This window comes from Haplochromis burtoni, unplaced genomic scaffold (genome assembly GCF_018398535.1).
Source record: "Haplochromis burtoni strain Fernald_Lab_line unplaced genomic scaffold, NCSU_Asbu1 Contig_11, whole genome shotgun sequence".
Taxonomy (NCBI): domain Eukaryota; kingdom Metazoa; phylum Chordata; class Actinopteri; order Cichliformes; family Cichlidae; genus Haplochromis; species Haplochromis burtoni.
In genome coordinates this window covers 2,358,442-2,386,274 of record NW_024582372.1, presented here as the reverse complement: position 1 = coordinate 2,386,274, position 27,833 = coordinate 2,358,442, and the positions used below count along the sequence as shown (strand labels likewise).

Here is a 27,833-nt window from a genome sequence, read left to right as displayed (position 1 = left end):
TACCTCATCCATCCCTTAGCATTTAACTTCATAATAGAATCCTCATCAATAATTCTGCCGATTTACACGCTCAGCCAAGCATGCACTGCCGCAATTAACATTAGTGTGGCGTTTTTTGTGTGAACGTATGTGCACGTGTGAAGGGAAACTCTCATGTGCTTTTGTGCTTCTCCATGTGTTGCTGCACTTAATATTTAAACTGGTCTGCACTCTGCGTATTTGAGTGTGTGCATGATTATATAAGGAGTTCCTGGGGCACGTCAGTTTATTATAGTCTTCAATGATATGACGCTGGGTAAAGAACATACCTTTACTTAGATTTACTAAAGTACACACACACAGTCCAGACTCACACATGACCATAACCAAAGTTGTTGCTATATAAAGAATATCTGAAGTCAGAAAGTAATGGTTGGTACTTGTTACAAGAAGCTGGCAAACATAATATCTTGTTATGAGGTAAATTTCTTTCCAAATGTAAATCTTTTATAATGCATGGTGACATATAGTGTTATGTTTTGTATTTATTACCCCAAGAAATAGACTCAGTAAAACTCTGCTGGAGAAAAAAATAAGTTGACCTTTTAAATTGGTTTTGCAGGAGAGAAATTCTCTGTATGTTGTAAAATAACTGTAATCACCAGTGGTTTATATATGCTGAAAGATTCAAAACTAACTATCCCACTTGTAAAATTGTTATTGCACTTAAGCACATTAGCTTCGTTATCCGTAATCATTATGTGGAGCCAAAGCATAGTGATGATAATTACTGTTAACTGTGTAGTCCAGGGAGCCCTTTAGCCTCTGCAGCTCTGGAAATAAATTAGAAATTTACCTCACCTTGGGCCCATGTTCATTGAAAACGTGCTCACATGCTTGTCATGGGGACCTGAGTAGATGTGGGTTCACATTGGCTGAGCAAGGTTATCCCAGTGTAGACCATCAGGTTGGCAACCAGGGCCATTAAAATATTTTAAAAAAGGAAATCCAAGGTCCACGTTTGGTCCTCAACTAGTCTTTGAACAACACTTCTGTAGACTAAATGACTCCCAGTGGTAATATTATAGCTCTGTGGTGAAGAATCTGCAGTCTTTATGCAATATGTAATCATTACAAAGAACCAGACTGATGGTAATGAGTTTTACCTGTCTAGAGAGTGGAGTGCTTATGAATCATAATCTAAAAGACTGTCTGTAACAGCCTCAAGCTTATATTAAAGCACATTCTAATACACACACAAGTACAGATTTAAAAAGGTTCACAGACGGTCGGTTTATGAATAATTTTCATACATGCTATTGATAAAAATCTTACACAATCTAAAGGATGAGATCATTAAAATACACAGCTACAAACTCAGAGTGGTATGTAAAGCAACCCGAAATAATTTCGCTGAGACCAACCCATGGCGGAGTCGCCCTCTCTCAGCAGTAACATTAGCTTACTGCTGAGAATGTGTCATAATTATAGAGAGGCTGAAAGATTGTGATTAAGGAGCGTTACTCCCAAGACAATGACGTACAACTGTAATGAATGATCATTGTGGAAGCGTAATTTATAATCAGTGTTTTCTTTAGGCTTGTCGGGCAATATGGTGCTGGGCCACAGACTACTCGAAAGAAAGAAACACAACCACTTAAAATGTAACTTTGTCAGATAGCGTAACACCACAGCTAAATAGTTTGGAGGAAACGTCACAAGCACGCTTTCAAAAATATTATGTAATTATGGGTTTGTTCACTCTCATACTGTACGTCTTATATGCGAAAATTTGATGAACTCAACGTAATAGCGTGGGGCCGGAGGGCTGTAGACTTTAGCTCTTGGGTTGATTGACCTGTGAACATGAGAAGGTGGAGGAGAAAAAGAGGGCAGATTGGATAAGAGGCAACAAGAAGAGGGCAGCGCAAGAGAGTATATCAACAATAGACACTTCACACATTTCTCCCGTCATCCTGCAGGCATCTGAAGTGCACCTCAAAAGCTCTTAGCTGAAACACATCAGCTGATCGCACACACACACACACACACACACACACACACACACACACACACACACACACACACACACACACCAGCATACGCTCTAACACTCTCACTGCTCCTCCTTTTCTCTTTATGGCCCTGTTTCTTTTGTATTCTTGTCTTTTACTTGTTAATAACTAAACCTTTATGCTTCGTTGCTTTGCATTCTCACTTCGAATGTGTTCATTTGTTTCTTTGGATTGCTCTGTAAGTCTGTAAAAAAGTATTCAACTTCCCTGCGTCCCTTTCATGCTTTGCGAAACTTTACAGTTTTTAAAAGTGTTGTCAGTAACGTTCAAACTCAAAGACCACCGGTTTGTACACATTATTGTTTTCTACTGTTAAAAAATACAACACGTAACCCTAAATTTAAGACTCCAGTTTTATTGATTTAAATTTAATGGATTGTTTTGGGGGCCTTCCATAAAATTTCATTTGCATGAGTCTGTTTTAGAGTTTATGATGTCCAGAACTAATGGCTCATGATTCACTCTTGTCTTTAAAAAATGGTGTCACCTCCAGTCTGGCTGCTGTGATGTATAGTGGTGATGGCAGTAGCTGCATAATCTCTTTATGCTTGTTGCATACACAATGACTAAAGCTAATGGTTTCGTGCTGACTCTAAAATTAAATAAATAAACAGCAACTACAATAACAACAGAGCAAATGTTCTGTAACTCCTGGAAGATTCATGTTTGTTCAACCACTTTGGTTCCTCAGTAATCTTCGGGCTGGGAGGTGGGCCCTTTTTTTCATAGAGAAATTACATTCTCTGTACAATGTACTATTGCAGCACCTGCTGTTACAGGCTTTTTAGCATTGGCGATGTGACAGTGAAGTTTGTTGTCATATTGGTTCAGTGTTATAAAAAAGCAAAAAACAAACACAGCCCAAAGTTGAATTAATCAATAGAAGATTAATTCAAAGTGTTGAAATACTGATCTCACTATATATTGTGTGTAAAAATACTCATGGCTATACTGATTTTACTATCAATGATCACTCCTTTTAAGTTTAAGCAACAGTTGCATTGAAGTCAGTTTAATAAATCAAGCTGTGCTGGTGTTGTGCTGGAATATCCTTTCTTCAAATAAGTGAGTGAATTGTACAAAACATCAGTAACACCCATCAAACTACCAGATCAATCGTTTATATTCAGTTAAATTAAAAAAAAAAAAAAAAAAACCTGACAGCGTCAATCAAACCTGAACACTGTTATCTTTGTTAACGTATCAATCGATTGGTTTGGAGTGTTTGCTTGTAACTTGTAACCACAGCTGCTAAAAATGAACTAATAGTAACTTGTGTCTTATTTTGGCTCAAATGGCAGAAAGTTACTGAGGTAAAGGAATACTAAACGTATACAGGCACCAATGAGCAAACAAATCCTTTTTCGTTGTTGTTGTTTTTAATTGAATTGAATTTATTTATTGAAATACTAAATAAAAAGTTGACTTTTATGCATGAAAGGTTTGCTGAGGAGACTTTGATAATATGTAAATTACACTGTGCGTCATAAGGTTATGTTTAAATGCTGAATGATCTTTTAAGTGCAAATTGGATTAAGTCAGCGTGAGGATTTTTGATATCGGCCCAGCAGTGATATTTGTCCTTTTTTTTCCTACAACAATCTCATGTTGTTTGCATGAGCTGGATTTGTTTCCGCCGTATGAACCTTTTCATTTTTTGCCAATGAAAACCATTTGAACACGAGTGAGAGAGAAAGCAGTGAGCGATCATGAAAGAGAAAGTGCGTTTTAGAGTGTGTCTGTGTGGTGATTTTTTTTGGACGGAACATCAAAACCACGGCAGAGCAATAAGACAGCTTGTTCTGTTTGCATCATATCTCACACAAACAGTCTATACACTCACAACCTCTCATCGCGCACAAAACACAATCACACAAATGCAGCAAATCATTCATCCATCTTTTATGCTAGGATGCACAAAACTTTGGCATCCCTTTGTAAACTGCAGCTAATGTGAGAGGGGGGGAAAAGCCGAGGGAGCACGCTGAGAATGCAAAAGTGGAAAGGAGGAGTGAGCGGGAGCAGATACAAACAGAAAACAGGAAGAGAAATAAAAGCAAGTAAGACAGATACCGGAAAAGATGGGCAGAAAGACAGGGTGAAGTGTTCAGAGGTCAGATATTTCACTTTCTCTGGGTAATATTTTATAAGCCTGCAAGATTATTCTCACATGCTTTTCTTCGCACTACACAGTTTAGAGCTCTCATTTCCCCGCACTTTTACTTATTTCCTATCTCTTTTTTATTTGTGTTTTGCTCACCGTCATTATTCATCCCCAGAGTTCCATTAAGACAGAACTGGTCTAAACTGGTTTCTTTCATGTTGTCTGGTCTCATTTACATTTACATTATGATTTAGCCATGCAGCAGATGTTCCCACTCTGAGCAAACTCTGAAACCAATTCAATATCGCAAATACAAGCTGGACAAAATTTGTCATGTATCTTGTTTTTGTTTTGTTTTGTTACTGCAGAGAAAGCCAATCAGATTGCAACTTATGCATTTAGGCATGTGACAATTTTCTCTGATGGTACGGGCAGAATTTGGTGAAAAGCATGGATCCACCCTGTATTCCCTTAACTGTTTAGGCTAGTGGTGATATAATTGTGTGGGGGGAATTTTCTTGGGACACTTTGGATCCCTTTGTACAAACTGAGCCTACCTGATCAGTATCAAGTTCATTGTAGCTGACGATGTCCATCCCTTTGGTGTGCCCATCATCAAATGGCTGCTTCCAGCAGGGTAACAGGCATCGTGTCACAAGGCTCAAATCTTCTCAAACTGCTTTATTAAACATGACAGTGAGTTCACTGTACTCAAATGACCTTCACAGTCTCCAGATTTCAACCCAGTAGAGCACCTTTGGGATGTGGTGGAACGGATGGTTGGCATCATGGATGTGCAGCAACTGTGTGATGCTATTATGTCAATATGGACCAAAAACTAACCAAATAGCTCACTAACTATTAATTCTGTAACTGTGGTTGAAAAAAGAAATTCTCACAAACCCAACAGAAAACAAAACATCAGAAAACATAAATGGTCCAAAAGGTCGAGTCCTTGATGAAAGTCATCTGCCTACACACATAACACTGAGTTTTAGATCATTCTTGCACGAGGGAAGAAAGGTGGTCCCGATAATGAAAAGGAGAGTGGAGAAATTACACAGCACTGGGAAGTTCTTAACAGTTAAGCATTAAGACTTTAATAAGCACTCTGTGATATTTTGCCATCGGTTGGTTTTATGTTCCCTGCCTGTTTTTTCTTTTATATCTCAGTCCTGGTATTGTGCATGCTGGCTCCCAGTCATGGTTTACTAGGACACTTGATAGAACTGAGCTATTGTTAACAAAATATATTTTACTGTGCCTTTCTGCTATGACAAGTCAAAATGTCAGCCATGAAAGGTCTATTAAACTGCACACAAAATAATTTATATGAAGGCAAACCTGCCTTACATCATAGGTTAAAACCCTGCCTCTGGATCACATTGCAGTACTCCTTATGGCAAGTTTCTGCTTTTACATCTAAGGAAATGCATAGAGCTGATGCAAATTGAAAAGTTAAATGTGAAAAGTCAGTCGTCAGTGTCTGGTAAAATAGTTTTTTGGCTGCTTTGGCTGAGTTAAAGCAAGTCTATGTGATCTCCTTTTTAATAAATAAAAGGTGTAAAACTGAACAGTGATAAAGGCTCGTCCATTTCCAGAATTTTGTTTATTCCATCAGTTAAAATTAGAAGTCTTTCAGTGAAAGAAAGAAAACTGTTGTTTGCAACTGTCTTCCTCATTCCTTCCTCAAAACCAGGAATAGCTGAGATTTGCATTTCATAGGCTTTACAGCATTATTTTTTAACACAGAACATAAAAACACAAAAAGAAAAGGTTTTCAAGTAAGGATGGACTTTAAATTCCAACTTGAAGAGGTGAGCACATGCCTCTTTTTTAAAATTCTCAAGAAGCGCTAGGTGTTAGTTCTCACAGTTGGAGTTATCTTGTTTGTACATCGTGGTTGGACTATAATCACATATTGAAAAATACTCAGAATCCACTTTCATCTCACTGCAAAAGGAGGTATGAAGGCAAATTTAATAAGTTTCCTGTTGGCATAAAAGGATGCATGCATCCCTCTAAAACTGCTAAATTTCCGTGATAGGGTGTAAAATAATATCCTGAAACTAGACACTGCATCCATCTTTCTTTCCTTTCTTTCAGTGGGTCAAAGTGGTCTCGCTGGTGATGTTTGTCCAGATCCTGGAGTTCCCGAAAACGGCAAGAGGATGGGCTCTACTTTCCAGTAAGTGAAGCTGTATTTTGTTTTTAGACTCACCTCTTGAGTCTAAATGTTGTTGTCTCACATGCAGAAATCAGACTGGCCTAGAAAGGTCCCAGGTCTTTTGTTGCAATACATTACATTAGCTAACCTGGCACAAGCCATCAAATCGTTTGGCTGACATGTGAGTACAGGGATGTTTCCTCAGTGTTTGTTTATTTTCTGCTTGGTTTGAGTTGTTGAAGCATTTTAATTCATAAGTCAGAACAGATTGGCAATTGGCCACAAAATACTTGTGGTAAACCAGTTAAGTTCTCAGTTTTAATGAAAAAACCTAAATGAGCTCTGCCTACCATGCTCTGCTTTTCCTTAACCTGTCTATTCTACATACACGTTTGATAATGGTCAATACATAAGGAGAGTAAAACTTCTTTAACTAGGTTTGATGACTCCTCTGTACTGTTCTCTCACTTCAAGCGATAACAGCAGTGTTGTAGTTGGCTGACAAAATTGATCACTGTGTGAGGAACATCTAGTTCTTCTTCATTTTCCGGGAGACTGAAGTGTTTTGTGGTTTATGCATCATTATAAATAATGTATGTCCATTGGGGATGTGTTGTTAGAACATGAGCTTTTTAGATGCAAAGCACCATATGTAACTGGGTTGAAACCTACTTGGAAAAACACAATAAATTGTACAAACAGATGTTTTTGTTTAGTGTTTGCTTCACCAGCCGCCCCTACATCAAGAAGTGTCACCTACAGGAAAACAAATTATTAGCAAAAAATGTAATCCTGCAAATTCAGATGTAATCCAGATGTCCCCATCTCATTAAATTTGCAAACACACAAACAATAGTAAAGGGGGGCAATCCAAGAACTCTCTGTGTTAGAGATGTAAGTAGCATGTTAAATGTATGGGACATGTACTTAAATCACCTCTTTTATGTGAAATCAATTCATGACTGTTCATAACAGTATCAACTTTAAAGCTATGACAGAAGAATCAATTCAGAATTAGTTTTCTGCCTGTGGAATCTAACAACCAAACAGCTCTAGCAGCAAATATTCCTACTGCAGTTCAGCTCGAGAGCGAGTTGGGCCGATAGCTTTTTGGGCAATGACATAATTCTCTGAAGTATTGATTAGAGTCCAGGTTAACTTGTTCTACAGCTGAACTGTTGTATGAAAAACATTCTCACAACATTTAGCCCTGTCAAAGCGCTTTCAAAGAGGTGGGTGTTAAAGTCTACAGTCAATATTTTTTAATCACATCACCTTCGGTTTACATCAAGGTCCAAACAATCAAGAACCTGAATATCAGATTAGACTTAGAAACCAAGATAAAAGTGTGGAGAAGGAAATAAATCATCCAAAGCATACAACGTTATCGATCAAACATGGTTCCGTTTTTTGGCTTTTTATGGCTGCCAGTGGAATCTGGCCATTAGTGTTTATTGATGACGTGACTGCTGATAGAAGTAGCAGGACGAATTCTGAAGTGTATTGGACTATACTCTCTGCTCAGATTCAGACACATACTGTGAAACTGGTTGGACAGTGTTCATAGTGCACATGAATGATGACCCAAAGCATACTGCAAGAGTAACCCAAGAGTTTCTTGAAGCAAAGAAATTGGATATTCTTCCATTGTCAAGTCAGGGACCTAATCTCAAACCAACAGGTGATTTTTAGTTTCTGAAGACAAAACTGAAGGTGGCTGGAGTAAAGGACTAACAGAATATCTAAATTGCATTGCATCTCAAATGCAGAATATGTTGTTGTTCATGGGTTCTGGACTTCAGGCTGTCAATTTTTTTTTTTTTTTTTTTGTAGGGGAAAACTACAAAATTGCTCTATTATCCAAAAACATATGGACGTAGGCTTTTGAAGGGATAGAATATAGACGTATTAGAATTGTTTCCACACACACACACATATATATGTTTGTTTGAAATGTTCTTTCAGCTTTGTTTTCAATTCTTTTTGTAAAATCTGTAAATACATAAGCAAGATGGAGCATGAAATTCCCAGTATTTCATGCTAATGCTTGCAAAGTGTAACTTTTGTTTAAGGCTCTTTGAACATGCTGCTGTGTCTTTACCCTCACCTCAGTCTTGGTAACCTTCAGTGTTTGGAACAGCTTTGTAGGTGAGAGGAAGGCCATAGAAATCATCCTCATTTTGAATGAACCTTTATTTCCTTTGCTGATGTACACAATACATAAAATTCAGATGTTACTCAGATATAATAATAATAATAATAATAATAATAATAATAATAATAATAATAATAATAATGGATTGCATTTATATAGCGCTTTTCGGGCCCTCAAAGCGTTTTACAATTCCACTATTCATTCACTCTCACATTCACAGCTACAGTTGTTGCCACAGCTGCCCTGGGGCAGACTGACAGAAGCGAGACTGCCATATCGCGCCATCAGCCCCTCTGGCCATCACCAGTAGGCGGTAGGTGAAGTGTCTTGCCCAAGGAAACAACGACCGAGACTGTCCGAGCCAGGGCTCAAACCGGCAACCTTCCGGTTACAAGACAAACTGCCAACTCTTTGAGCCACGATCGCCCATTTAGGCTTATAGTACAGTCTTTATATTTGAATACAGTAAGTTCAGCAATCAGCAATGCCACACATATGTCACGATGGCTGTGGCTTTTCAGCTTCTCTCATTTCATAAGTGCAGCTTATGTTATTCAAACAAGTCTCCTTACAGAAAAGTGAATTAATGAACACGTCTACATTTAACAGCATAATGAAAGACTGGCTTATTATTTCCTAATGACCCTAATGAGTCAGTTATTATAAGGCATATGCTTCAATGTCTTGCTATTGGCCTTATATTCTCATTTGAGGAATATAAGAAATGTAACAGACATATCTCATATAGCTCTATCCTTTGATACATGTGTATCACACTAGTTTATAATGTGCCCCTTTATTCAAGAAAATAATGTAAACCTCATTCATTTCACTCTGTTGTTCAAATGTAGTCCTGGTTTCAGCTCAATTAAAGGCTGGTTTAGCTACTTCTGTAGTATTATTTATACTGGAGTTTTTCCAAGAGTTAGGACACATGTTGACACACTTTGCAGTTCCTTTTTGACCTAATAGACAATTTTTTGTCCTATTTTATGACCACTATACTATTTCTTTATGGCTTTAATGAAGGAGTTATATGATTGCAAAATACTGTATATGGCATAGCTTACATTCTGTCCTATAAAAACAGTTTCATGTAACAGCAGTCTTGTGCAAGATATAGAAAGTTGCACAAGTTTTCTATTAAGTTTATTTCATACAATACAGGCTATGCTTTAGACTATTCTAATCGGAGTAATTAAAGGCATGAAGGAGTAGTACAGTAGGGGTAAAGTAGGATAAAAAATACAAATCTAAACAATTGCAAAACTGCTAAAAAATTATTGGGCTTTTAATTTTCCATCCTTCTTAGGTGTTGCTTTAATGCATGCAGGAATTATGTAAATAATGTAACAGCACAGAGAAGATTCGGGAAAGTACTGCAAAATGTAACAAAGAGAGTATACTGAGAGAACAGTGGGCAGGAGAAAGCTTGAAAGCACTGAAGAGTGATGGCCCTAAATACAGAAAATGTTAGGCTGTTGAGCAGGAGAGAGACAGATGATCAGAAGATGTTCCTCGGACTAATAGAGAACAAATGGTAAGGAGGGGAAGTAAACATGTGGAGTATTCTTCAGTTTTTCTTTGAAGTAAAGAATATGTTTGTATTGAATGAACAATAATAGCTCTGATATGTACGGCTAGATAAATATTTTGTTTCTAAAAATGTTTTTTATTTGAGATATTCTATTGTCACTGGAACGATTTTCCTGTGAATTTATGCTCGATAACGTGAAATGACAAGGCAGAATCACTCATTTACCAAAGTATCAGACATTTTTGGCAGATATGTGTTGAATGATATTAGCAAAAAACAGCTTTGAACAAGACTAATATTTAATGAAGTGTAAAGAATTGATTGACAGATAACAAAAAGGATGCATCTAAAATAGATGAGAAATAACTTTTAGCTAGCTTAGGTGTAGCTAAATAAGTGTAAGAGTTATTGCAGTCTGAAGGCATATGTAAGCATGAAATGTAGATGAAGTCATTTCCCAAACCTACAGTGCTGCCATGAGCAGACTGATTCTTGAAATAGGAAACATTTAAAACCACCTTGACTTTTCCTATTGTTGACTATATGAACAAACGGAGTAACACGAGGGGGAAGCTCATTGGTCAGGGGAACATGTGAGAATCTATTGCAGGAAAACCATCGCATAAACACTCAATCGATGAGGCATTTATGTTGGAGTAGTTAGACAAAAACCACTTTGAGCAAAAAGGACATAAGGGTGTCATTTGAGTTTGGCAAACTTCTTTTAAAGGTCTCTGTGCACAATTATTAAACGTTTCTCTAGTCTGATAACAAACACAGAATTCACAGAGGTCCTTGAAAATAATCTGCTCTGAAGTGAATGATCCTGACATATTAATAAGAGTTTACATTTCGCTGTGACCTGAACCATGCGTCAGAGACAATGATGGGGGTGCGGCTTCTATGCAAGTGTCTAGGTCAAGCCGCCTAAATATGCTGTGTTTGGACATTTTTTTTATCCCAATCTGATTTACATTTGCAAAAATTTCACTTTGGTCTTGTGGGTTGTTGATCAACTTACCTATAAATCCTAGAAAAAAATCACTATCCATCCTGTCAGTGTGACTGCATTTGATGTAGTCTTTTTAGATGTCGTTAGATTGTACTGCACAGCAGCCCTGCGACAAGCTCCGAGCTTGCTTGCTCTGCGTGCCCCACTTCTAGGACACACTGGCAAGGAAAGTTTCAAGTCTTGGCCGGTAAACAAGGACTCAGTGGATACGGGGATTTTTAAATTATTCACTCAATGGTGTCAGTCACCTACACTAATCAGTACAAAGGGACAAATTATTCCGTTTAATCAGGAGTGAGCTATTATAAAATTATGATCTCTCCCTGGGACTCATCCACTTACCATCAGTGGCAGGTGAAATGTAACGTGCTCAATTTTCACCATTTTCTGAAACTATTTTCAGGCCAAAAAATGTAAACGATAATCATCTTTTAATCTCTGATTCCTGTTGGTCTTCTTTGCTGGTAGATAGTATGACTTCACTAACTCTCTTGCCATTAATGGAGTTGTTTGAGTTAGTGAAATAGCATTACCTCCTTCTGTGTGAGTGTGTCTAAGCATTTATGTGCAAGTGTGTGCATGCTTGTTGGCAAGGATGTCTTTGGTGTTTTTATCTAATCATCATTAAGCACTGAGCTACATGAGGTGGAACTGAATTGTGGTTTGGTGAAGTGAAACAGGGCTAATAGGACAACATACTGTAGAATGGGGTTTTAAATTTCTGGGGACGTACAAGATCGCTGTCACTTAGCAGGTTTGGGATGTTTTGTTTAATAGAAAAACAATATGTAACTATGAGAGGAAGATTTTAGTTCTTTTCAAGGTAAATAGTGAGCGTCAGGATAAAAGTCATATCCATCAAAGCATCACAAAACTGGTGAAAGCTGTGGCAGAAGTGAATGACTTAACTCAATGTAACAAAGACAGTAAACAGAAAGATTTGGCCTGGCTGTACGACTCTACAGTGTTTAACAACAGGGCTGAGCCAATGAACATCCAAAACTCCACGTTGTGAATGTTTGGCCAGGTGGTAGACTGTGGTGTGTGTCAGCAGGGAGGAGACATTAAGCTTTACAGACAAGACACCATGCAGATTTCCACTTAGATGGCTCGATGTCCCTCTCCCATGTTAGACAGCAGGGTGTTGGAGAAAATGCGAAAACAAGAATCATCAGAACAAATGATGAGAGAGGATAGAGAGAAGACATGACAAGCTGAGAACAGAGAAGCAAAAGAGAGCAGATGACAGAGGAAAAACATGTTACAATACAGTTACAAAAGCATCTTACAGGAAGAGAGGAGTTACAGAGCCCGACCACTGATCTAGAATGATGATGCCCTATTTGTCAAGGATCTAACAGCCACCTCATCTTCTATACCATGAATAGCATTCGTACATATTTGAACTGAAAGAGTCGATTTTTCTGGTGATTTAAGGGCGTTTTTCTCATGTTTTTACACTTTTAACTGACAATGATTTTGGGGTATCAGTCAGAACTGGACTCAGAGTACCTCTTCCTACTTTTTTTGACAAGCGTTTTTAATTTTGTGTCCCTTTAAATAGAGTTGGCTCCAGCGTCCAGTTCAGTTGTGATGACAGCTACGTACTACAGGGATCCAAAAGTATCACCTGTCAACGAGTCACTGACACACTGGCAGCCTGGAGTGACCACAGACCCATCTGCAGAAGTAAGTCCTACCTGCCATTCAACTCAAACCAAATCATGTAGCTATTTCATACAAATAGCTTATATAATCATAGTAGCTCTTATCATCGTCATTATAATAACAGCTCATATGTTATATGTTTTACAAAGTGGATCTGTTAAATAAGGTAATGGTTATGTGTTGCCATTTGATCATTATTTTTTAATCAGTAATTTAGATTAATAAAAGATTTGTTTGCAACCCTTAAACCCTTTTTAAGCATAATTTGTTAACAGTTACTACCTCGTTTAAACAACAGTATGTCAATGAATGTCTTAAGAAATGTCTTCAGATGTGTCACAAATATTTAGATCGGATTAGATTTCCTATGGTCAAAATATTGATATCATTAAAAAACAAATTTTCACCAATATTCATACCAATTTTTAAGCAAGTGTCTAATGGGATAAAATGATCAAAATGAACCTTATGTACCATTCAAAAAGTGAGCACCTAAATGGAGGCTGAACACTGTGTGATGACAAATAAAAGAGATGTTTCGCTTCTCATTTCCACAGTGATCGTTTCACTTGTGAATATAGCTGTAATCATAGCACAGCTGTTATGTTAAACTTGTTTATGGTAATTTTGAAAAGTGTGGCTGTTTTTAATTTAAAATAAGCTTAAATATACCTGGAATAAAACAGCAACATAACTTGTTAAAAGAGGCTTACACCATCCATTTTACTTTAATCAGTTAATATCAACAATACACTTTATTCAGATAGAGGATACATAATCGTTTTTCAAATTAATAAATGAAAGTGAATGAAGCAACGAGATTAAAAAGGTAAATAACAGCCAAGTTTCCCAAGTTTTGTATTTTCTTAGAGGGTTAAAATCAAGAAGCTCTAACGCTGACTAATGTGTTCAAAAATCACATGGTATTTAATATTAACCTTGGACCTGAGAGTGATGTAAAGAGCTGGAGGTGCAGGGGAAGTGTGAGCCTGATTACCTCAGATTCAGTGATATGTTCAAGGACACTTTTGTGTGCACTTTGGGTGAACTAGAGGTTAAATTATCAACAAGTTTTACCAACTATTATTGCCCCAGAGGTCTGCATTCAAAAATGTGACCTGTCTTTAATCAGCAGCACCACCACTGCAGGCACTGTAGCAATGAAACTAGGATTACATTTTCATCATTAGCAAAAGCAGAAGTCAGTAATCCTAATGTGTTTTTAATAGTTTTTGGATAACAGTGGAATTGCACGGGAATTGCATGGCGGTGATGTGTTAGCATTATTAGGATAAGGCCACACAGGCACAGCTATGGTCACACTAATTATTTGTTCCTCAGAGTGTCAGATTGTTGATGAAATCGAGGAGATCTTTAAGCAGATCTTTTATAATACTCCTCTAAAGCCATGCCGCAATAGTTAATCCTGGTCCCATACCTCTGAATCTGTCTCCAGATCTCTAATTTTGTCAGCAATTAAAATGGTATGGTGTTGCACTGATTGCTGTTTCCGTTAGTCAATATTAACTTTGCATGTAGGATTAGGCATAGGCACTTCATCTTGTTTGTGTGTGTCAGAGCCATAAAAATGGTGCCAGGAATTGTAAGTCAGGTTAACAAAATAACACCTCTTAAATCAGCTTAGCGTGAAAAAAACGAGTTGTTCCTAGCAATCACTACCAGAGCTTCCATAGCGACTGACATTGGCAGCTGAGCGATAATCCAGTGTATTCCCTATTTGTAATCATATCTTACATAAAGATATTGTCTCTTGATTTTCACAAGCTTTGAATAGTTATGTTGTTTTGGGGTATTTGCAGATGCTAAATCTATATTATTATGGACATATCATAAATAATATTAGCTCGGATTATGTTTTATTATTTGTTAATGTGTAAAAATTATGATTCACTTTCTGACTGAGTGACTAAATAAATAAATGTATGAGTGGCGGCGCAATGACGCAGGGGATCTTGCTGCCAGCATGTTTACCGACAGTATCCTGTTGGACTTATTATTTTACAATAAAAAGGGAGACAGCTAACATAGACACCCAAGTGTGTGCGCAAATACACTTACAAACACACTTGCACTTGCAGCTAGTGTCCAGTGGACAATGTCACACAGCTGATAGTTGCTGCAATATTTGCCTTGAGCTGTGTGTGTGTTTGATGGGCAGACAGTCCCAGCGCTCAGACACAGACTATAGGGTCCCTGTCACATTGTGTTAAACTTTAGATGTGTGTGGTTATGTGCACATGTGTGAATGTGTAATTTGTGACTACATGTCTGTCTGTGGCTGCAGGAACCCGCCTGGAATCATGATACTGGCTACTTCTGATGTTTAGAAACAGTAGCGGTTTCTTGAAAAGCTTATCTGGAATATTCTTTTTACTATTTATATTTACATAAATACTATGTTTAACTTATTTTACAAGATTTTTAATTCATACTCAAACAATATGAAAATGTTCAAATATGAACGAATGAACAATAAATAATAAATTAAGGGGAAAAAAAACACAATAAAGTATTCTTAATAGGAGAATTTAACATCATTTTTCATTATGTAAAACAAATAAATTGACATGAGACTCAAAAAGTGTTTTCTAAATAGCTCAGTGACTACATGGGTGAAGCATTTGTTCATGCTGAAGTCTCAAAACATTGATAGTGATATAACAAAATAAATGATAAAAACACAGTTATAGAAAATATGAATTTAAATGCTTAGGACACTCTGAGATTAGTGTGTTCTTGTTGTAAACCACGTTGCACAGTACAGTATTACTGACAAACACACATTTACTCTAGTACAGCCATTCCCAAACTGCACAATTTTAAATTTTAACATTTTCTGCTGGGTTTTCAAAACTTTGATTAAGTCTAATTACCATAATAATATATTTACTTCATTTCATTTTAATAGAATTTTCTGATGATTTGGCGGTTAGGTCAATTTTCAACCTTATAGCAAATGCTCCAATTTAACTCCTTTCCAACAAAGATGACTTACAATAGACACTTAAAAAAGGTTTTCACAGAACTATACAAACCTATGAAAAACCACCCTTACAGCCATATGCTGCGAACAAAATTCCCCTGATTATTTCATCATTAGCAAGTATGACAACCTCTACAAAAGCAAATGCTTTAGCAGTTTGCTGGTGATGATTTGGGCTTGTTATGTAGCTATTAGACATGGGCACCATGCAGTCAGTTTAGTGGACCATAAACTATGTATACAAATGTATTCTAACCAAATGTGAGGCCATATGTCTCATTCCTAGAGTTTGGCTGAACCTAGGTGATGCAAATGGACAATGATCCTAAGCACAGAAGCAAATCTACAACAGAAAGAAAGTAAATCATGGTGTCACAATAATCCAGTCAAACTGTGGACCTCAGCCTGAAATGCTGTGCCAGAACTTTCAGAGAGCTGTGCATAAAAGGAAGCCAATAAAGTGAAGCAACACTGTGGGTCAAAACTCTTCTACAACAATGTGAGATACTGATAAAATCATACAGAAAACAATTACATCACATTTTGCTGCTGAAGGTTATTCTAGAAGCTACTGAATCATGAGATATACTCAGATTTTTTTAGGATTGCCTTTGAGACGACCAAACCTTGGTCCGATATATGAATATTGCTACTTTTTAATTATGGCTTTTTAAATTTTGTTTTCAAAATAAGTGTAAACGTTTAACCTTTCACATCTAACTACAAAATTCACATTTTTAAATATTGTTTAGATATTATAGAAAACCATCAGCAGCTTACCTATAGTACCTACTCAGCTCACCAGGGGGCAGTGGCTGACACTTTGAGAATCACTACTGTTGTCTCTGTTTTTTCTTTTTTGTTGTTGTCACAGAATCTCTTTTAGAATTATCCTCAAGGCATTCTTAGTAGCTCATTTCAGTTGAATTGTGGAGTGACATTGACTGTGAATGTTGGTTTTACTCAATATGCACTATATTTATTATTCATTTAGTGAAGCTGTAAATGGGACAGTTTCGTAAAAGACTTTTGCAGTAATGTCAAAATATGGAACAACCTTCTTTCTTACTTTTGATTAAATATAGAGTACTTTATAAGGAAATTCTCAACTGAAGAACAGCATTTCCACAACAATACAAGACTGCATGAACTGGCACCAGATAGAAGCTGTGAATCCAGACTTTATTTTAAACACAAATATTTGTTATTACAGGGGTATATCAATACAAATGAACAGGTGAAAGCAGGAAGGATAAAGTGAGATAAGAAGTAGAAATCGAGATCAGTAGTCTGTTACAAGCAAGTAGAGGTTAAAATGTCTGTACTATAATTCCTGTGCATTGTATTATTTTGTGTGATCACTCTCTTGGGATTCAAACCCATGAGCCTCTCTCATTCTCTACTGAGACTTAACTGTTAATTAGAACCTGGTCTCTGAGATGAATCGCCATGAATGTGTTTCTGTGTGAGCGTGTAGCTGTGTGTATCACTGTGTGGTTCAGCTCTCTTTTCTAATTAACAGGCAGATCAGTCATCTGAGGTCCTCCTCTCGCTCCCTTTCTCTCCTTGTATTTTCCGCGTCTCTCTCTCTCGTGCCGCTTGCCCTTTCCTCCTTTCCTTTCTTTTCATATTCTTTCTTACATTTTTTCACCCTCTACTCTTTTTCTATCTTTTTCTGACATCTGTCTGTGATGTCTCTCAACTTATCTGTATTTAAAACCTCCTTAAACCGCGTATGCTCCTGTGACACAGGCTTTCTTTCCCTCTAATAGGAGTGAACAGTTTCAATCATTATGATTTAAGTTATTTTTGCCGTTTTAGTATAACTACAAGGAGTTGCAAGGTACGTTGGTCACCTGCTCCGTAGCAAACTGACCTAATAGTTTCTATATTCTACATCGCTAGTATACTATAAAGGAACACCCAAATTTAGACTAAGATGATTCCTTGACCTCTCTTCTTGCAGATACAGGGTGTGTGTGTGCGTGTGCGTGTGTGTGTGTGTGTGTGTGTGTGTGTGTGTGTGTGTGTGTGTGTGTGTGTGTGTGTCTTTCTCATCCAAAAATGAATTTCTTTGAGACATGAAAGGATGTCTCAAGGTTCAACGTTTCATGTTGACTTTCTTTAAACTATTGACCACAGGTTGGCCTTTGGCCATGTTTAAGCAGCTGATGTATGCACTGTGAATGAAAAGATCTTATGATGTCTTTCAGACATACTCAAAAATATACCTGTTCCAATCTGTATCCTAGTTTCTTTATATTTACAAGAAGTGAGATCTTTAAGACATAAAGACTCCTCTTTCAGGGCTTTGTAGTGAGAAGAAGGACACTAAATTCAATTCTAGATTTAATGGGGAGCCAAGGAAAAAAAACCTAATACAGAAGTATAATCTCTATTTCTGCTCCCATTAAGACTTTTGCAGTCATGTTTTGGATCAAATTAAAGCTTTTCTAGGACCTATTAGGACAACTGGAAGATAAGGAATTGCAGAAGTCCCAAACAGAAGACGTAAATGCATTACATACTTGTTCAACATCCCTTTGAGACAGGATGTTCCTACTTTTGTGTTTAATCTGCACATAAAAATCTTTGAGATTTGTTTAATATTTCAAATTAATCCACACTGTAGCACTGGAGGCCAAGGTGATACTAAAAGTTGGCACAATGGGAATTTGGACAAGTAAAAAGGAAATATGTTAAGTAATTGGAGAATTAGTAAAATGATATTATTCCTGTGGGCATTTGCTGTTTGTGAAAAGTGCTATATAAAGGGAAGAAATTTGGATTGATTTGATTATAAATGACTATTATTAATTAAAATTCTATTCACACAAATCCACACAATAGGTCTAAAGTCAGTGTAAACCAGGGGTGGGCAACTCCAGGCCTCGAGGGCCAGTCTCCCTGCAGGTTTTAGATGTGTCCTTGAACCAACACAGCTGATTTAAATGGCTAAATTAGCTCCTGAAGTTCTCCAGAGGCCTGGTAACAAACTAACCATGTGTGTTGACCCAAGGTGAGATCTAAAACCTGCAGGACACCAGCCCTCGAGGCCTGGAATTGCCCACCCCTGGTGTAAACATAGTAAATATTATATGCTTACATTCTGTTTTTCAACATTTTGATCTCTGACACTACCTCACCCTGTTTTCATTTTGTCCTATTTCTAAAGCAAAAGGTGAATCTGCAAGCACAGTTTTGACCAGACTATAAATCTTTTTTGTTGCTCCTTCTCTCTTTTGCTCTCTTCGCTCTGTAGCTCGTACCTGTGGCAGTAACCTAAGAGGACCCAGAGGGGTCATAACGTCTCCCAACTACCCAGTTCAATATGAGAACAATGCCCACTGTGTGTGGGTCATCACTGCAATGGACGCTGAGAAGGTGAGCTTTTTCAATGTTTAATTTTACTAAGAGTTTTTTATTTTTAAAAAAACAACATCAAAAAACTAAAACCCTGTAATCTGACAGGTGGAAAATACACATTTTATACCTGCAATATGCTTTCATCACATTGTGTTGTGATCTTAAAAGAAGAGTACTGAGTTCCATTCAACTGAAATACAATCCATGAGTGAGGTTTGAGGGACAGGATATTGTTGGGGGAAAAAATGTATGCTTATGACCCAATGTGGTGAATGTGGAAATTCAAAAGAGCAGCCGAGAGAGAAAGAAAAGACTACTGTAGTGAGCATGACTTGCAGGAAGCCACAGAAGAAACTATGACACAGTATACAAACATATTCTCTTACGTCGAGTGTTGACGAAGTTAAAGGACTGTTGTTGCAGGCTTCATTTTTGTCACTTGTTTGTGGTTTGAATTCTTTTTCAGCTACGGTCATCACCCTAATCCCACCCCACCCGCCCCCTTCCACTTTTGTCAAGGCAACTTTGGTTCTCGAGCCATCGTTGCAGAGACATGAATAATTTATTTACCTGTGGAACAACATCTCGAGTCTATCTACGTTTTTCTTTTCTTGATTTTCTTCTCTTCGTGTATTCTCATATATCATGTTTTCAGATCTTGTTCCCCTTTGTCTCCTCTGCACTCTCTGCCCTCCACTCTTTCCCTTCCCTCCCCCCTTACTCTCCACTTGCCTCTCATTTTGTCCCAACAAACGCTGAGTTCTTTGTTCTCCACTCTTTTCTCCTCATCTCTCCCCTCACCTACTCTACTCTGCACTGCTATCTTCCCATCCACTTTCTCCGTCTGTCATCTGCTTTTCTCCTTTCGCTTTGATTTGTTTAAAATGTTAAGTCTGAAGATGGTGAAAGTACAGAGATGCAAGGAGAGTGAGAAGGCACAGAGCTCATTGAAAACTACAGAGAAGAGAAAGGAAGGGGAGAAAATGGGGCTGAATATTCAGCTTGCTACTTCATATCTAAAAAGCGAGCACCGGGAACAGAGAACAGGAGAAGAAAAAGGACTGAATGTCCAAGCAGGTACTTGACATGTGACATTGAAGTTTTTTCTAAAGGTGGATGGAAATGGAGTCTACTCACCTGTGAGCCTTCAAGGGAGCTGGATGGAGAAATAGTGAGATATGATTGAAGAGAGAGAAGAAAATAAAGAAAGTGGAAAGAGAAAAAGGAGTGAGAAACTGACTTTTTGTTCTCTGCTGTTGGCCATTGTGACCTTGATAGAGAGAAAAGGCAAATCTATCCATGTCTAACAGCTTGTTTCTCGCCGCAACTTAATTCTCATATGTTCCTGTACGTTAGTGCTGACTTGTCTCTTTCACATAGCTATGCGCATCTTACGAATTCACTCATGAAATCTTATTAACACCAACATCACAATCACGAGTGGTCTTTAAAGGCTTCTCGTCAGCTTTAGAGCTGCCGTCAGCCATTCGCACTTTAAGTACTTTACAAGAAATCACACTAATCTTAACTGACGTGGCTACATAGTTTTATCACGACAAATGTACAAATGAGATTTTGCTCATTGTCAGGTGACAGATGGAAAGTCCTCCTCATGTGTTATGCATGTTACTTTAAGTTAAAAATAGAATACAGTAAAGTATTTTATGAAGAGACACATAGCCTGGGCTTATTACGGATGGGACGCTTTTTATCTATTCTGTGCATTGCATTGGGACGCGTGTGTGTGTGTGTGTGTGTGTATTCACATGCATGTGTGTTTAAAAGGCTTGATGTTTGAGTGCACTTCAAGAATGGGCTATAATGACAGATTATCAGCTACTACAGCTGCTGGCATTTTCAGAATGTCACTATCTACATACATAAACGGGGAGACAAGGACACGAGACAAAATACAAGACAGTTACACTCTACAAGACACTGAGATAGGATGCAATCCCAAAAAAGTTGGGGTGCTGTGCAAAATGTAAATAAAAACAGAATGCAATGATTTGCAAATGTCATAAACCGATATTTTGTTCACAAAAGAACACAGAAAACATATTGAAAGAGAAAATGTACCATTTTTAAGAAAAAACAAAGCATAAGAGGTCATTTTGATTTGATGGCAGCAACACATTTCAAAACATTTAGGACTAGTTAATGTTTACCACTGTGTAGGACCCGTTACACACTTTTGGGAGAGGAATGTTGTCCCATTGTTGTCTTATGCCGGATTCTAACTGCTCAACAGTCGTGGATCTACTTCTGCATGCTTTCTGGTTCGTGATGCACCCAGTCTTTTTTAGTTAGTAAAAGGTGTGAGCTGCAGGAGGGCCAGTTCAAAACCTGGACTCCAAAATGTTGTGGTTGAAAAAGTATGGTATGGTCTTTGCTAAAATATGCAAGGATTTCCTTGAAAATGGGTTAGGGTCCTGTGTAACAGAAATAACTTCTGGTCCCATCACAGCAGGATCAAGCTTGGTCTTTGTTTTTTAATCAGGGGTTATCTTTTGTCAGGACAGCTTGCTAAAAGGCCCTTAACTTCTTTTTTTTTAGCATGCTAACTTTTTCTGTCTATGTACTATGTCTGTGTATTCCCACTTTAGCAAAGATCTTTAAGCATCACTTAATTTGTGCTTATAGGGAATGAGACAGATGATTAAACCCACTGGTTAGCATCCTGAGTGTAGGTTGCCTGGGAAAAAAAGGTGTTTGTATGTTGTTTTTCTTTGTGGTGAGAATAATATATGTAAAGAAAGCAAATGAGCATGAACCAAGAGGAATAACAGTGAACTTTCTGTAGACCTTTCTTCTTTTCATCTCCTCTGCTCTTCTTCATCTTTATTCTTTCCCTCACTCTGTCTCTGACTTACTATTATTCTAGATGACTTCTTTCGTCAATAACACGTTATAACAAAAACGTTTTTATTGAAGTGTGCGTTGCTTTTGTGATTTATTTAAGTAGGTTTATATGCTGAAGTTCAAACAGCCAATAAGTACTGCTTGTGTACGTCATTCTGTTAAGTTTTGAATAAAAGAAGTACAATCAATACAGATTGTTATGATCTGACATCTTGTTGGCAGAAAAAGCTATTTGTGTTTTTGTGTTTGCCTGTGTTTTTATTTGTGTGAGAGTGTGCACACGCATCTGGTTGTGTGTGTTTGACTTTATGAATGCTGAATGTGTGTTTTCTGTCTGACAATTTAATTGCTAACTGCCAGAGACTGTGAAGAACATGTTGTAGGGTAAACTGTCGGCTTTCCATTGAAGAAATACCCGGGTGGGCAGCAGAAACAAGACTGAACTCTATGTGTGTGTGTGTGTGCGTGCGTGCATGCATGTGTGTTTGTGTGTGCGCGCGCACATCTTATCGTGTGTGTCAGTCATTTGATTCATCAGTATCAAGCAGATAATTATTTTTGTTCAAATCTGCGCTATGTCTGCTCGCACACTTACACCCTGAAATGCATCATTACACATGCCCATTAAGGCTCCAATCACTGCTGTCTTTTTATTAATGTGTGTGTGTGTGTGTGTGTGTGTGTGTGTGTGTGTGTGTGTGTGTGTGTGTGTGTGTGTGTGTGTGTGTGTTTATATATTGTGTACGGACTTTGAGATACTCATGCAGTCGTCTTCATCATCACTTTAGCATCGACAGGACACATTTTCTAACATCCTGTCAGATTCTGTTAACTTTTACTTGACACAGAAATTGAGGCCAATAAAGACCAATAAAAGCCTCAGCCAGAATGTGCTAAAGTCCACTCTTACTCTGCATCAGTTTGTTGTTTTGCAGGACTGCTTTTATGCTGTTTCATAACAAATACATAATACCCAGAATTCAGTGCATTATCATAATGAAGTTAGCCATAGTCAGCCAAGAAGCTGTGGCCTTGTGGTTGCTATCTTCTGATGGAGTATCAGGAAGAAATGTAGACAGTGGAACCAGGGAAGCATCAATGTTTGAGGCACTTGTAGTAGTCTTGTAATCAGTGATCATTTGGATGTCCTGCTACATGTGCTTCATGTTTCCTGGAGGAGATGAAGCGATCGTTTACTTTTTTTATTTGTGGTCCCACTTTGCCAGCTTAATAAGGGTTGTGTCTTTTTGCTCTGGGTGCAACATGATCTTCCGCTCTGAAAGGAGCCCTCCTTATTGTTTCCATTCATTAAACTTCTGCTACAAACCACTACTTCTGGTTGGCATGTGTAGCAACTGACTATATTTCATCTAAAATACTATATTTTTATATGTAGCTGTGGTGGTAGGACTATGTTGCTGCAACAGTGAAATAAGAGTGAATTCTCAATCATTAATAAAACAATATGCAGGCCATAGCTCAGAGTGGATGATCACATAGACTGGACAAAATGTATCAGTAAAGTGCAGCGTAAATAACCATCAGTGTCCATGGTAATGGAAAGACATTCACCAATAGCTGTCTAATTAGCACATTATCTCAATTCGGTGCTTTTTGCTATTCTGGCTTTTGACTGTAATTTGGCAGTCTGACTGTCCATAATTCACAGTATTAGCTCTGTCTTTGGCTCTCATTCCTGAACCTAATGCCTCTCTAGTGAAGGAGGCTGTCAGTGATGATGCATTGGTATCACAAAGTCAACCTTTTTAGTTTTTCTGCACTGGAGTCATCCGTTAGTGGTAATGCATTAATTAAAATTTATGTTGGATTTCCAATGCTAAAGTTTCTTTGTTGAAAATGCAAAAAATCCTAAACGGTAAGAGGACATTTCTGAACCCACAGCATGCTGCTGTTGGGTATTTTTCTATTCCATCTCAAAACTCTTTGTAGAATAAATGGAGCTGGAAGGCACAAGAAGTCACAGGTGGACTTTGAAAGTAGGGTCTTGATTTACCCGAAATGAAAAAGAAAAATGACAAAAAGAAGCAATGGAGAACCAGAACTATGGTGAAACCACCAAATAAAAAGAACTAAACTAAGACTATGATTATAAAAGAAAACGAATAATACTAATAGCTTAGCACAGAAAGTCAAAGGAGCTTGCAAAGAAAAGCGTCTGGACTTCTTTAAGTTGCCTGAAGACGTTTCACCTCTCATCCGAGAAGCTTCTTCAGTTCTAAGGTCAAATGGTGGAGAGTCCCAGATATAAACCTAGTGGGAGTTTCCCCCCAAAGAGGGACAAAAGGACCCCCTGATGATCCTCTAATCGCCTGAGCCAAGGTGTGAAACTGGGTGTGGGTCCCAATCAGCCAGGGTTTCGGGTGAGCTCATTGTGAAACCTGGCCCCACCTTATCATGCGAATTCCTGAGGTCAGATGGGCCAGGATGTGAGTGGGGGTTAAAGCATCTGGGGAGGGAACTCAAAACTGGCTTATAGATTGCAGACAGTTGGTGTCGTAAACCACCACCTCTGTTCAAAGATGGTCGCTCACAGTGGACATAGATGGCTTCTTTCACTCCTCTTTCAAACCATCTGTCCTCTCTGTCCAAAATGTGAACACTGGCATCCTCGAAAGAGTGTCCTTTTATCCTTAAGATGCAGATGGACTGCTGAGTCTTGTCCTGTGGAGGTGGCTCTTCTGTGTTGTGCCATACGCTTGTGAAGTGGCTGTTTGGTTTCTCCAATGTAGAAGTCTGGGCATTCCTCACTGCACTGTACAGCATACACCACATTGTTAAGTTTGTATTTTGGCGTTTTGTCTTTTGGGTGAACCAGTTTCTGTCTGAGTGTGTTGCTGGGTCTGAAATGCACCGGGATGTCATGCTTGGAGAAAAAGTCTCCTGAGTTTCTCTGATACACCAGCTACATAGGGGATGACAATGTTGTTGCGTCTGTCCTTCTTATCCTCCCTCGCTGGTGTCTGATCTTCTTTTCTGTGCGTCTTTGCTGACTTTATAAACTCCCAATTAGGATAACCGCATGTTTTGAGTGCTTCCTTTACATGTGTGTGTTCCTTCTTTTTCCCTTCAGGCTTAGAGGGAACATGTTCTGCCCGGTGGTGTAGGGTCCTAATTACTCCAAGTTTGTGTTCCAGAGGGTGATGGGATTCAAAGAGGAGGTACTGGTCCGTGTGTGTGGGCTTCCGGTAAACTTCGATGTTGAGGTTGCCGTTCTCTTCAATGTGCACGGCGCAGTCCAGGAAAGGCAAACAGTTATCCTTTGTGTCTTCCCTGGTGAACTTGATGTTTTTATCCACAGCGTTAACGTGCGCAGTGAAGGATTCCACTTCTTGTGTCTTGATTTTGACCCAGGTGTCGTCTACATATCTGTACCAGTGGCTGGGTACTCTTCCTTTGAAAGAGCCCAGAGCCTTCCTTTCCACTTCCTCCAGGTAAAGGTTGGCTATAATAGGTGACACTGGGGAGCCCATGGCACAGCCATGTTTTTGTCTGTAGAAGCCTTCGTTGTATTTGAAGTATGTTGAGGTAAGGCAGAGGTCTAACAGTGTGCAGATCTGATCGGGTGTGAAGTTGGTCCTGTCTTCCAAGGAGCTGTCTTCTTGTAGTCGTTTTCTGACAGTCTCCACGGCCTCTGTGGTGGGTATGCAAGTGAAGAGAGAGACTACATCAAAGGACACCATGGTTTCATCTGGGTCCAGGGTAAGTTTCTGGACCTTGTCGGTGAAGTCGGTGGAGTTCTTGATGTGGTGTGGGGTGTTCCCCACGAGAGGTGCAAGGATGGTAGCAAGGTGTTTTGCAATGTTATAAGTGGCTGAGTTTATGCTACTGACTATGGGTTTGAGTGGGACATCTTCCTTGTGGATTTTAGGAAGCTTCTTGGATGAGAGGTGTAACGTCTTCAAGCAACTTAAAGAAGTCCAGACGCTTTTCTTTGCAAGCTCCTTTGACTACAATGACCTGGATGACTAAGAACCTTCACAGACACTTAGCACAGAAAACTAAATTGACCAAATCAAGAACAATAACGAACATCAATCCATCTATACATTCATTTTCACAACTGCTCATCCAGTTCATGATCACAGGGGGCTGGAGCCAGTCTCTAATATGGCTAACATTTATACCAATCACCATTAATGTTAATCCGCTAACCCCCCTGTTTGCTGCCAAATCCAAACCTAAGGCTTTCCAGTCAACCGTGGCATATAGATGAGCAATGTTATATGTTTAACAAGAGTGTAAATTGGCTAATCAGAGCAATTAGAGGGATTAAAACTAATCTTCAGTCACTATCTACAAAAGAAGCCAAAAAAAAAAACCCCCAGCTCTGTTCGTATTAGCTGAAATAAATAACACAATAATATTAAATCTGGATTAGCACAGACGCACAGGTACACATATTTCTTTGTGAAAAACAATGTGCCTCAGCAATGACACCTTAATTGCACTAGTAACCAGTCATGGGAGTTACCAACTTCTCCTTTAGTCGTGTTGCTGCAGATGCGACACTTTAGAATTCAATTTCCCCGACACTTTCACACAGCTGTTGCTCAAATCCAGTATGCAGTTTATTTTCTTAAACTGTCCAGCCGACAGGTCAATAGCACTCAAAGGTGCTGTAACACCTCGACAGGGGAAATATTTTGCTAGACAGCAGCTGTTTGCTTTCTTACCACTTAAAGCAGAGGTCACCTCAGGGCAGGTCGGCTACTCATAAACATGTGCCACATCTGGGCACGTTCAGGGTGCGCCACAGAGGCTAGCATGCTCTCCGGTCTATTTTTAAATTGATGGACACTTTGTTTGTCTCACCCGAAAACCCACAGAGCGTATATCAATTCTGTGAGATAAAAACTAAAGCTAAGAAGCATTTTTACATGAATCCAGGAGCAAATAGTTCACTTTAAATAAAAATTGTGTAATAAAACCACTGTATCACATAGGAGGTGCTTTGCTAAAATCTGTATGATGATCTTGCTGCTCATGACTTTGGGGGACAAATCCCACCGAATTAAGTCATTCTTTTGTTTTTGATGTCGCGAATTTTGCTTCCACTGAGCCTTAATCAGTTTCACTGGCGGTGACAAATCATGAGCATTAGTGTCTGTTGTTAGAGTTCTACACCATACATAACATCTAGATTTTAATTTATAAACCCCTTTTGTTTCCTTCCACTTTTCCCCAAAGCACAAATATGTTAATTCTCAGTGCGTAAACAGGTGCTTAGGTGTGAAGAGGGAGTGTGACTCAGAACAAGATTACTCTGGGTTCAGTTTGCACCCCCAGCGTCCAATCTATTGTTATGTCCCTGTGTGTTGGGAAGTTTCCCCTTGGTGATCCAGTTTCCTCACATTAACCAAAGACATGCAGGTCAGGTAGACTGTTAATGAGTGATTGCATATCTATGTTAGACCTCTAATTGCCTGGCCATCTGTCAAGGGTTGCACTCTGCCCTCTTGTTTGAAGCACACAGGGAAAGTTTGTGGCTCTGAAGACCCCGAAAAATAATAAACAACTGAAGACAGAACATGAATGAAAGCTCAAAGCCTTAAAACAAAGAGCAGCAAATTCCCACCTTGATCTATTTTAATGAGAGACTGGCAATAGACCACCCACATAACAATTAGTGTAACAGGAATATCTTCTGAACTGTTTTTATTATTTAACAAATAACAGTGTGTTGACCCTCAGGTGAGTACTAGGTTTTAGCCTCGCCTGCTGGTTTGCGTGAAGTTCTAGTCTCTTTGTACATTTGGAGGTAAAGGCTCTTCCTGGCTGATCAAAACATATTGTTAGGGTGAGAAACTATAAGGAGCCATTTGGTATGCAATCCACTTCTGTATTTGTCCCTCATTGCCTATAGCGGCACAGTGTGTATCCATC

At 38.5% G+C, this 27,833-nt stretch overlaps 1 protein-coding gene across 2 annotated transcripts in view; it reads left to right on the top strand.

Moving 5' to 3' along the window:
* The window catches only part of LOC102314304 (CUB and sushi domain-containing protein 1), a 451,203-nt gene that overhangs the window by 261,524 nt on the left and 161,846 nt on the right, over positions 1 to 27,833 (top strand). For both annotated transcript variants that reach the window (XM_005915120.2, XM_005915119.2), the window contains exons 8-10: positions 6,265 to 6,346; positions 12,594 to 12,718; positions 18,964 to 19,085. In XM_005915120.2, coding sequence (XP_005915182.1) covers positions 6,265 to 6,346; positions 12,594 to 12,718; positions 18,964 to 19,085 — 329 coding nt within the window. The remainder of the gene's footprint in view (positions 1 to 6,264; positions 6,347 to 12,593; positions 12,719 to 18,963; positions 19,086 to 27,833) is intronic.